The sequence below is a fragment of the Corylus avellana genome, chromosome 10, assembly GCF_965113065.1.
Source record: "Corylus avellana chromosome 10, dhCorAvel1.hap1.2, whole genome shotgun sequence".
NCBI classification, from domain to species: domain Eukaryota; kingdom Viridiplantae; phylum Streptophyta; class Magnoliopsida; order Fagales; family Betulaceae; genus Corylus; species Corylus avellana.
Genome location: NC_142499.1, coordinates 5,263,623 through 5,276,403, shown reverse-complemented (window position 1 = coordinate 5,276,403; position 12,781 = coordinate 5,263,623). Strand labels below are relative to the sequence as shown.

General features: G+C 34.7%; 1 protein-coding gene across 1 annotated transcript; it reads right to left on the bottom strand.

Annotated features, from left to right (window-relative positions):
• Nucleotides 1-229: 229 nt before the first annotated feature.
• FAD2 (fatty acid desaturase 2) lies at nt 230-8,294 on the bottom strand. The gene is made up of 2 exons (XM_059606470.2): nt 8,139-8,294; nt 230-1,674 (listed from the first exon to the last, which is right to left on the bottom strand). The coding sequence occupies exon 2, from the start codon at nt 1,661-1,663 to the stop codon at nt 512-514; it is 1,152 nt and encodes a 383-aa protein (XP_059462453.2). The 5' UTR covers nt 1,664-1,674; nt 8,139-8,294; the 3' UTR covers nt 230-511.
• Nucleotides 8,295-12,781: the final 4,487 nt, after the last annotated feature.

The following is a 12,781-nucleotide window of genomic DNA, read 5'->3' as shown; positions in this document are numbered from 1 at the left end:
TTTGAATCATTCATGAATTTTTTTTTATAATTAAAAAAAAAAAATCATCTAAAACTGGCTTGGAGCACTAGATTATGATATTTCAAAATAATAGCCTTCAATTAATATGACACTTCAAAGAAAACTTAAAGCCACCACAAAGAGGCACTACAAAATAACTTTGTCAAGATGAATTAGTATCGTAACGCATTCTAAGTTGTATCATTAAAGAAGTTTGTAACCTCTGTAGTTGATTGAAAAGTACGATATAGAGTAATTGCAAAATAGAGTAAAATGTGTTGGCTCTATGCACATTGTTCAAGAAAGAAACCAACATTCAGACAAATCAATACAAACCAGACATCAAATGTTGCTTGTGTCCATTTCCACCAACAAAATGATTGGAAAGCACAAGACAGACTAGAGGTCCAATTCCAAAGCAAGCAAACAACCTAAATTACCCAGAAAGGAAAGCAAATATCCCAACAAGAATCTGAAACTTACCAACCAGCATTTTTGCCAGTTCTAATCATCAGAGCTTATTGCCGTACCAGAAGACACCTTTGGTCTGGCCATCTTCATCTGGTTCAACATAAATGCACTCCTTGGCCTCCCTAAACATTGCCTTATAAACCGGCATCCCATCAAACTGATAGTAATCTCCCAAAATTGGCTTGATTGCCTTTGTAGCTTCCATAGCATGATAATGAGGCATCGTCGAGAACAAATGATGTGCCACATGAGTATCTGTGATGTTATGGAAAACCTTATTCAAGATCCCATAATCTCTATCAACAGTTGCCAAAGCTCCTCTCAACCAGTCCCACTCTGTGGAATCATAATGAGGCAATGAAGCGTGAGTGTGCTGCAAAAACGTGATCAACACCAAAAACCCATTCACTACCAGCAATGGTCCTCCGTAAACACATAGAACCCAAGCAAGTCCTTTTGCAATGGCAAGACGGTAAAGCCCATAGCAGACAGCAAGAACACCAGCGTCAGAAATGTATATCTGGAGTCGTTGACGATCCGAGTAGATCGGCCCATAAGGGTCATAGTGGCATGCAAACCGATCATACGGCCTGCCTGAAACATTAAACGCTAGGTACAGAGGCCAGCCTAGAGTGAGTGTGACAGCAAGTGTCAGGACTCGGCCTGGTGGATTGTTAAGGTATTTGGAGTACCATGCGATACTGGATTTTTTCTTGGGGACAAAGACTTCATCCCGCTCAAGGGAACCTGTGTTAGAATGGTGACGGCCATGGCTATACTTCCAAGAGAAATAAGGAACAAGAAGAAAGGAGTGGATGATTAGGCCAACAGTGTCATCAAGCCATTGGTAGTCACTGAAGGCATGGTGGCCACACTCATGAGCTATGACCCAAAGGCCAGTTAGGACGCAACCTTGGACAAACCCATAAATTGGCCAAGCCAGGTAAGAGAGAGGCTGAGGAAGGAGGTGGAAGAAATTTGTAGCAATATAAAAGAAGAGAAAAGCTATAATGAGGTCATAAACGACATAGGAGAAAGAGTGGAGTACAGATCGCTGAAAACAATGAGGTGGGATAGCTTTCTTGATCTGGCTAAGAGTGAATGGGGGCTTTGAGTGCGGAACTCGCTTCAGACTGTCGGATTCAGACTTCTTCTGAGTCGGGGGAACAGCCATTCGACCACCGGCACCCATTGTTCTCCAACCTGTAAAAAACAGTGAAATAGTGAGTATTATGTGGTTATCTAGACTGTATTCTAAGGAAACTTAAGAAAGAAAACCAGATTCCAGTAAGTTACCTAAGGTCAAATAGCTATTCTAAGAAGTGCTCAGCTCAATAATTTTATTGGAAAATTCTGCTACTATAAATAGGAATCAGAATAAGAATCAGAATAATAACAAAGGCTTCTGCAATGCTTTTAAGGTTGAAACCCACCTCTACTCACCATCAGACAACCATAAGGACAATTTGCTCCACTACCTGGAGTACCAACTATGTCAGATACATGACCATATTCCCCTAGACCTTAAGGGTGGAAACCGAACCAATCGGGTAAAAAATGCAATCCTTGACTCAGGTAATTAGATTCAAGCAAAGTCCCAAAATATCTTCGCATAGTATCGAGGAAAATGAATACAGCTAAACTTCTCTTTTATTTTTTTATGCTCATTTATATTCTCTGAGTCCATTATCAGCCTATTAATAAATTAATAAATGATTGTTATTTCACTGTTATATGAATTTAAATGCAAAATGCAATGCTTCTTTCAAGCAAAATGTTAAGTTTAAATATAAACGTTAGAATTGTTTTTTTATTTATTGTTCTCAATTTAGGTGCATGCATAATTTATTAGTAAGGAGATAAAAAAGAAAGTGCATGTACTTGAGAGAAGAAAAAGAGAAACAATTTTGAGAAGGAAGATCCTTAACTGATGATGAAAAGTTGAAAAAGGAAGAGATTTCTAGGGACTAGGTTTATTCTTTTAAAAGGAAGTGAGTTGAAGATAGAAGTCAGGGCCTCTTTGGTTGGGAGAGAGAGATAAGAACACAATTTTTCCACCGTGTACCTAATTCGAACAGAAGAAACATCATAGTTGATTTCTTAGCTAATGGGTCCATCTCTTCAGATTCTAGGAAAATAATAAAGCATATTGTGCAGTTTTAAATCAACTTTATTTAGAACAACATAGTTGGCAGACAAAGCTAGATGGCCTTTCCCTTCAATTCTACTGGTGTTGAGGAGGCTACCTGGATGGAAGAGCCTATGAGAAGAGTGAAGTTCTTGAGGTGGTGAGAGCTCTTAATGGCTATAAGGCCCTGGGTCCTAAGGGTTTTTTCAGACTTGTTGGGAGGTTCTTAAAGAGGATATCATGAATGTTTTTAAAGAAATTAATCTTCAAGGGAAGTTTAAAAAGAGTCTCAATGCAACTGTTATTTCCCTTATCCCTAAGAAAGTTGAGGTTGTGGATATTAAGGACAGCCGTCCTATTAGTCTTGAAGGAGGTGTTTCCAAGATCATCTCTAAAGTCCTAGCCAACATGCAGAAAACGGTGTTAGAGAAGGTTATTTTTAAGTCTCAGAATGTTTCATTAGGGGGATACAGATTTTAGATTCGATTGTTGTAGCTAATGAATGTCTTGATAGGCGAATTAGATCAAAGGGACCTGATATTCTCTGTTAATTGGACTTTGAGAAGGCTTAGGATCATTTTAACTAGGAGTTCCTGTTGTCTCTATTGAGGATATGTGGCTTTGGGAGAAATAGAGAGTTTAGATAGCTCATTATATTTCTATGGTGAGTTTTTCTGCGCAGATTGATGGATCTCCTTCAGAATTCTTTTTCAGCTCTTGTGGCCTGAGACAGGGGACCCTTTATCTCCTTGTTTGTGATTGTCATGGATGCTTTAAACAGAATGTTGTCTGCCACAATAGAAAAAGGGCTCTTACCTTGTTTCTCAATGGGGTTGAAGTATACTGACAAGCTATTTGTGTTTCATCTCCTGTTTGCAAATGATACCTTGAGCTTTTGAGATGCAAATCTGGATTATTTCCATTATATATGTTGTCTCTTCTTTGGTTCTAAAGTTGTCTTGGGGTTGAAGACTAATTTATTATCCAAATCAAAGTTAGCCCCCGGAGGCTTGGCTTGTATACTTGGTTGTAGGGTGTCTTCTTCGCCAATGAAGTATATCGGACTTCCTTTGGGGGCTTCGTATAAGGCTAAATCAATATGGGATGGTATTGTTTAAAAAATGGAATGTAGTTGTTTTTGACAAAGGGTGGTAGGTTGACACTAATTAAAAGCATTCTTACCAATATCCCAACAACACCTTTTTCCCATCCTCGTAGGTTTTGCTAATTGGATTGAGAAACTTCAAAAGAGATTTTGAATGGGGTGGAATTGGTGATTAGTTCAAATTCTATCTGGTCAATTGGTCTCAGATTTGATCTTCATTGTGTACCGGAAGTTTGGGGGTTAGAAACTTGATTCCATTTAACTGAGCTCCCTTGAGAAAATGGTTATGGCATTTCGCTAGGGAGGGGAAGGCTCTGTGGAGATCGGTGGTAGAAACTAAATATGATGCCATGAAGAGAGATTGGTATTCTAAGGAGGTTGTTGGCCCCTCCGAGGTAGGGTAGTGGTTACATTAGGAGGGGGTGCAGAGTCTTTTCTAGATTTGTCATATATGAAGTGAGAGATGTGTTAAAGATCAATTTTTGGCATGGCTTATTGTGCAGGAATTCTACAAGTCTTATTGTGCAGGGATTCTCCACTTAGATTTTGGTTTCATTTTCGAATTTGTTTAGAATTTTTCAATGTATGGAGGCTTTAGTAGCTGATCATATGCAATATTCTGACAGCAATCTTTAGTTGACCATTACATTTGCCAGACCAGTTGAAGAGGATAGACTCTATTTAGTCCCTTCCAAAAGGAAGAAGTTTGAGGTCAAATCTTTCTATTAGGTGCATTGCACTCTGACTGGCTCCCCATTTCCTTAAAAGAGAATTTGGAGAACTAAGGCTCCCTCAAGAGTGGCATTATTCGTGTTGATGGTGGTATTAGAAAATATTTTGACATTGGATAACTTGAGAAAGCAACATGTCATAGTTGTAGATTGGTGTGGCATGTATAAGAGAAACGAGGGGACCATAGATCACCTTTCTTCCATTGTGAAAAGGCTAGAGATTTGTGAGTTTTGATCATCCAACTTTTTGGTGTACAATGGGACATGCATAAAACGGTGGTAGAGTTGTTGGAGGTCAATTGGGAAGTCGTTGCAGGTTAGACGCTTGGAGGACAACTACTATGTATTTAATGCCGAGCATTTGGAAAGAGTGAAATACAAAGAGCTTTGAAGATTGTGAGAGATCGGTAGTATAGACAAAAGCTATTATGTTCAAATCACTTTATGCTTAGATGGCGGTGTACAATAGCCTTTGCTTTTCTAATTTTGCATACATTTTTGGCTTGTGTACTTATTTTTCTCCCTAATTTGCGGTCTCTCTTGTATACTTTTTATGTACTTAGGTTGTCGTAGATTCTTGGTTATTCATCGTTATTTTTTCATAATTGAAGGGGGGGCAAGTCTTGGTTGATTTGGCCACAAATATCGGCTATATTCGAAAAGCCTAAGGATATTCCCTTCATGCAAAGTAAAGGAAGGAGAAAGGTGAAACTAAATAAGAAACTAGTTCATATAGGAGATTAGAGTTAAATGGGATTGGACCAAGTAATCAACAGAAAAGAAAAGGCACAAAGGAAAGTAGGAACAATAACTATTAGTGCCAAGTGAGGCTCGACTCACTACCACAAAAACAAAGGTGAAATATAAGCTCCAAAAGCAAAAGGCAACTTTAAATTTCCAATGGGTCCACTCAACGACTAAAGGTGTGACTGCATCATCACCAAAGGAATACGAGTCATTGTCCCCCAACATTGGCCCATATCGCCACGACAAATGTTAATTTAAGGAAACACCAAATCCTCCGTCATATAAGATATTGTAGAGAACATGCCAGCCTAAAATAAGAAATATTGTAAGAACCAAAATACAGCAGCACCTTTTATATACTATCCTTCCAAATCTTAATACATATAATATAATCCATCCGTGACTTCAACCTCCAAAGCTAAAACACTAGGTCAGCCCTGATTCTAGTGTCGTCTACGAAACTGACACCGCTAATTTTGATAATTTTTCTGAGGGACTCGCGGATTTCGTGTGGGTACTAAATCAACTCGGGTTTTATATTCGAGTAATTTGATCTACCAAACTCGTTCACGCGCATAAAATAAATGCGGAACAAAGACTACAAGTATACCCGAAGCGACTCATCGACGAGACTAGTAGCTCGGTCAAGGGTCTCCACGTGCAAGCGTGAAACATAACTTAAGACTTCTAGGTACGGGTAAGCCCCGTTCATAACTATATGAGGGTAGGGCCAAGGTACAGTAATCTACAAAGCAAAAGTAGGCTAAAAGTTTAGATTTTTGGCGCGACAGACCCTACCACAATGAGAAGCCAATTGCGAACTTCTCATCCACGAGAGCCCGTTTCTTGAGAAGAATAAGATTTTTTTGGTTAATAAAATATTAAGAGATTTTTTTTTGTTACTTTTACTCAAAAACAAAAACTATTACTTAATTTGTTGCCATAACTCCGTTATTACTAAATAATATATAGCTAGTTTTTGATCTAAAGAGGGACCATTTCGTGGATTATCACTTATTCTTTCCCAGGACTCTTTCAAAACAATTTCTAACAAGTCAGCCACCTTACTCACCCCAAAAAACATCTCATCAAAAAAGTTTTATACCATAATTACCCTTATTGCTCTTGATATTTTTTATTTCTATTTTTATTAAGCCAGCAATTCCTATATAGTTTCTAGAAAATTTGAAAAAAAAAAAAATTACTCAAAAAATTAAACTCATTTACAACAATGATATTACCAAAATAATTACCATATATATAAAATAATTTCTAATATAACAAATAATTTGACGAATAAAGTAGTTGGTTTTTAAAACTTAGAATATCATTAGTATATTGAGTTAATTTGGGAATCAAGTGTAAATGCAGTAGAAATCAATCTGCCCGAGCAACAGGGCCCTCTTACAGACCGCCCCAACTTTCTTTGCCCACTCCTATGTGGACAGGACCATAATTGTACGGGATCTAAATGCCATGCTGTAACTTTCAAAATCGTTTTCTAATTTTGCAAATATTCTGAATACGTACAAATAGACCCACCAACTGATCCTGAACCAACATACTCTTTTAAGCATCACCCCCATGTGGCCACCTTTACCAACTTGCTTATTTTTGTCTGCTACACTGAACACTTATGAGGAATATGCTTTTTGGGAAATGTTCTTTATTCTCTCAACTGTGATGTGATGATGTAATTTTAAAATTATTATTAAACTTAAAATTATTATTGTTTTTTAATCTATTAGCGATTTAAAAAATCATATTACAATTGAAAGAATACTAAAAATATAGTAGAAGAACCCCTAGCATTTTTCATGCTTTTTTTTCATTAAAAAAAAAAAAAAAAAAAATCATTTAAATAAAGATTTAAAATGCCCAGATACAATAGATGACGTTTAGAGAATTGGGCCAGCGTTCCTACAGAGAATCACACTTTTATCGGATTTTTTATGGTATGCACAAAATAGTTTTTTTTTTCTAGCGGCAACAATCCAAGACTCAATTCTAAAGAGAATTTTCAATATTTATCGACTGCAACAACAGTTCAGATCAAACGCTGCTGTTTTATTGATAAACTTGGGGTTTGGTAGAACTGAAAGGTCAGCCCAAAAGTTTGGCGGGCGTGACGGCGTCTTAGCAACGACTCGAGGCTTGGTTTTGAACCACAATTAATAGTTTTTTATTACTCAATATCAGAAAAGGAGAAAAAAAATGAATTATTGGAAAATAATTCTATCAAAGTGGAGCTCGTACGAAAAGAGGGGAAACTGAACAATATTATGTGTTTCATGCATTCAAAAAACAATAAACAACCATGAAAGCAGAAACTAAGATACATTACAGTTTATAATCACAGATACAAAAAAAGAAGTTTTCGCAGCAATATAATCCTCAGAACTCAGAAGCAGATTGATAAAGCAAGGTGCTCGACGAATAAGAAATTAAATAAAGCATATACGAATCTTAGAAAATTAGTACACAAAAAACAGAGATTTTGCTGTGCTGGCGGATCCAAAGGTTAGATATGAAACAAGATTAACAACTAAAATTAAAAATAAAATATAATAAATTAAATCTATAGGCATAACAGACTGGGGAAACTCCAAAACAGTATGAGGATCCTAAAAGATGAGGTTTAGATCTAATAATGAAATTTCAAGCCCTTATAAACAAAGGAAAAAACAAATAATATTTGCTCATCGCATTAATGCATGCATTCTGTGATTGTGCTCAAAATCAGAGCTGGAAACAAAAACACTATAACCTGAAGGCAAAGATCTCAATCTTGGAGAAGATTCAGGGACAAAACCGATCATTTATACTTAGATCTACACAAGGTACACCAGGAAAGGAAAATTTCCGAATTTGATTTGCATAAAATCTTCAACATTCAACCACAAAATCGAAGTTCCACGAACCGAACCAAAGATTAACAATAACACAAAGGAATTACCTGAAAATAACGCAGCTCTCGACCTTCACCGAATCTCCCTTTCCCTCTCTACCACCCTCGCTCTCTCTCTATGATTTTGTGTATGGTGGAGACGCTGGCCGATAAATAGCCGGCCTCTCTCTTGGCGTTCCAGAATGCCGATATTTAAGCTTTCCTTTCCCTCCTCAAACCCTCTCTGTCTCTCTATCTATGTGGGTCCACTTTTGTAAATGTAAGATGGAGAAATCTTAGGGGTCAATAAGGTCTTCATATTTGGCTTATTTTTCTTTACAATTTTGTAAACTAACGTATATTCTACATAAATCAATGATCAACCCCGAATTCAATTGTTGATTGTAAAAAATGGAAAATGCTAGATGTTCTTTTAGTGTTCTCTTGGTGTTTTTCTAACTGTGATGTGATTTTTAAAATCATCAATTGATTAAAAGTTAATAATAATAATTTTAAATTCAACGATAATTTTAAAAATTATATCATAATTGAGAGAACGTTAGAAATACATCTAGGATTTCCAAAATATATGAGCTAAATATATAAAAATTTATTAACCTTTAACATTTGTCTTTTTAATTTAATTTAAGTAGTTTCAATCATATTCTGCCTACGTGGCAATCTGACAGTGGCCTGATTGGCTGGCTCCGAGTGCTCCCGTGACCTAATCAATGGCTGGCCTCGGGCTCATGACTGAAGCTGATTGAATATGAGCCGTACGTTCTGAAAAAAAATATCTAGGGTGTGTCATCAGTCATGTGAGTGGGAGATTGCCCAATCTTTCCTGGCCCTAGAATCTTTTTCATGACAGGCGCTCTACGATAAGGATATCTGCCACTTATTATTTAAATTATTAATAGTTTACACAATAAATATAAATAAATTTTATTTGAGTAAATAAATCTCGTATAAACTATTCCATATTACTTACTTAAATTAGTACTAATTTGAGACCCTAAATGCAAATAAAATAATTCCATTTATTTTTCTTTTGATTACAATGCTTACCAAACAAAGCCAACGACAAAAATATGTGAAGGGTAATGGCCGCCCCTCCTGGCTCCTGAATACTTTAATCATTATTCTTCAAACTTTGGAAGACACCTGAACCTAGCCTTCATTGGTTAAACAAATATGAAGATCATCACAAGAAGGCGTCCAACACAAGAAGTCTTCATTTTCAACTTTCAAGCAGTCAATTGAAGGGTAGGCTCCAAGAGAAGGAAGCATGCCTCATGACTCACGAGTCTTATACTATTGTTAGTAGTATTCAAGCGTCGGCTTTCACTTATTTAGTTGCCAATCGTAAATTTAACTTGGCACAAAAGTCCGGTTAAAAGCGGTTTGAGGTGGCATGCTAGAAACCTCATAGCCAATAGGCACAAGACGGATACGTTACCTTTATTACTCCGTCATTTTAAAAAGGTCGATATCAGTTAAAGCGGTTTGAACTGGCGTGCCAAATGTGTTATAATCAAAAGGCACGAGACGTATGCGACACGTAACCTTCACTACTCCATCATATTCTGCATCATTTTATTTATTTATGAAAACGGCATAGTTTTCGCCTTTTGCTTACCTATAATTTTTTTTTTTTTTTCAATTTCTTTAATCTCAAATAACAACTTTCGGGAAAGATGGGCATAGGTTTGATGTGTCACGTAGTTGGAAGAGACTTGACAACTGCTAAACATGTTAGAAATTTCGTTAGGGAATTGTACGAAAAATTAATTAAGCTGATGGATGAAGTGATTTTTAAAATGATGAACACCCAATTAATGATTTTTTTTTTTAAATTAAAAAAAAAAATTAAAGTCAAACTTCCCCTCCTCCTTTTTGTTTAACTTTTATTTTGAATAACACTTTCTTCATCTCTTTAAGTGTTTGGTATAACTGAAAGACGTGGTAAAATTACAAATATTTTTGGTTGACCAGAAAAAAAGGGTTTTAAATTTCCGTAAAATGACCTCTATTTTTAAAACTATAAACCAAACATGGTAAAATTAAAAAAATATTTTTGGCTAACCAGAAAAAAAGTCGTTAATTTCCGTAAAATAATTTATATTTTTAAAACCATAAACCATTCTTCAGCTTAAACTTATCCTTCTTGCATATACTCTTTTACAATTCATTATCGCTACTGCCTAATCTACCACCAGTGTTCCTCAGAAATCGTTGACTATTTTTGGCCGCTGTTAGAGGTTGCCGGCTATTATCCTGCATGCATTTTGGGTAGAAGTCAAACGGCAAAACATCTTTTCAGCGCAAAAATTGATTTCGTTTGAATGAGGTGTTGTGCTTATTAAATGTTTATGGAAATTCTTGACATAGCTTGTGGAAATTTGTTGGTCTCGTAACCTTCCTTTCTCGCCCATCTCCAGTTGTCCTCCTCCTTGGCACTTGGCGGTCATCAATCGCCATTTGCTTAAACCAATTCAGGACTTTATATTTTGGAAAAACTTTACAAACGCGTGATTTGAGAAGATTTTTTTGAAGTTTTAAAATTTTCAATTTTACGCGTTGAATTTTTAATTTGACGTAATATACCTATTCTGTTATGATTGGGTGTTTAATATACGTTAAAATGGATGAAATGGTCATTATACTCTTGAAACTTTTATAAAATTTCAAATTACCCTTAATTTTACATTATTTATTATTAAAAAAAAAAAAAAAAAAAAAAAAAAACTTAACTTAGGACTCTTGAACTACAACACATTTTAAAAAGACCCTCTCAAATTTCAAAAAATTTTAATTTCACTCTCTGAACTTTCAATTTGATGCAATGTACTTCCCTTCGTCCCTTTCTGAACATTAAAAGTGATAAACATGACTTTTATACCCCTTTAATTTTTTTTTAAAAAATTTAAAATTGACCCTTAATTTAAAATTTAAACAAATAAAAAATTGAAGGGTAATTTGATCTTTTTACTCGTTTTTCGTTAGGGTTTAACGTTAATTTTTTATTGAAATGGGGTAAATTGTATCAAATTGAAAGTTCAAGAGGGTGAAATTGAGAGTTTTTGAAATTTTTAAGGGTTTTTTCGAAACGTGTGATAGTTCAGAAGTCTTATGTGAAATTAAAAAAAAAAAAAAATTGAAGGTATTTTAGTATTTTTCATAGTTAGATTTAAGGTCAAATCCTAACGAAGAAAGTTAGATTGCATCAAATTAGAAGATTGAGGGTTAAATTGAGCGTTTTTAAACTTTTAGAGTTTTCTTAAAATGCGTGAAAATTCAAGAGATTTTTGTGAAGTTAACATAATATTTGTCATGATAGTGTTTGAATTAGATCGATTCGAATTAGAATCTTCTCTATTTTGCTTGAAATAGAAATCATATTATATATATATATATATATATATATATATAAAAGAACGGTTAGAATATTAATTTAAATTACTAAGTCAAAACAAATTATCATTTGTTATGCAGTTTTTGTTCCCCGGGCTTTGGCGATCTGATTGCGTAAACGAGTTACGAACAAAATCTTGGTTGTGTACGGAAAAAATGGATCTGGGTAGGAAGTATTTATAAGCATCCTTCTTCAACTACACCTTGCTATCATGCCTAGCCAAATTTGATGACACATTTATGCACTTTACAAGAATGCTACACTTTCTTAAAATTTTATTTTTGAAATAATGTGTTACAATTGCATGAGATGATGTTACATTTTTTAAAATAATAAATTACATAAAATTATGACACATTATTTGATGAACAAATTTTGGAGATTTTTTTTTGAGATGTGTAGCATTTCTCGTACTTTATAAATGGTAATTGACTTGTGATAATCATGTTCATTTCCCATTTTCTTCATCCAATTCCGTTGGTCACATGAAGGGGTGGAACTAGGATTTTTGGTGTGGGGGACGAACTTTTTTTTTTTTTGATAATTTAGGAACATTGACTTATATAAATACAAAAAGACATAAATAATATAATTCATCTGTATGCGTTTATGCTTGTTTATATAAAATAAAAAACATAGAATTTTTAAATTTAATCTTATAGCATCACAAACACACAATAATATAAACAATTAGCAAAATAAGCTAAACACGATCTATAGAGTTCAAGAAAAATGGTACCAAAAAATAAATATGTAAATCCAAATAACTGCAGAATAATCATTCAAAAAATAAATAAAAACAGACATTTTCATCATATTCAACGCTTTTGCACAAAAAAAAAAAAAAAAAAAAAAAAAAAAAAACACAAATAAATACAAGGTAAAACGAGATGCAGGGAAAAAGAAAGAAAAATATAAACGGAATAACTCATAATATATTAATTTTGGGGATAAATATATTATTTTTTGAGAGACGAATTCATAAAATATGAATATTTTATAAAGAATTGTAAAAATTTGAGGACATTCGTCAATTTCGTCCGCACCCCCGGTCACATGCACATGCACATGAACCCTTCTAGAGGAAATTTATTTCGTGTACGGCACCGATACATTAGCTGAAAAAATGGCAATTCCACGTCAACCTATTCATTATAGGACATGGGTTAAGAGATTTTCTTCCAAAATTAATTGCAAGAAATCTTTGGCTATCTTATCTCGATATATCCGGATTCCCGCAATTGTAATTAGACAAACAATTGTGAGATGTTTTTGATGAAATTTATTTGTCTAAATA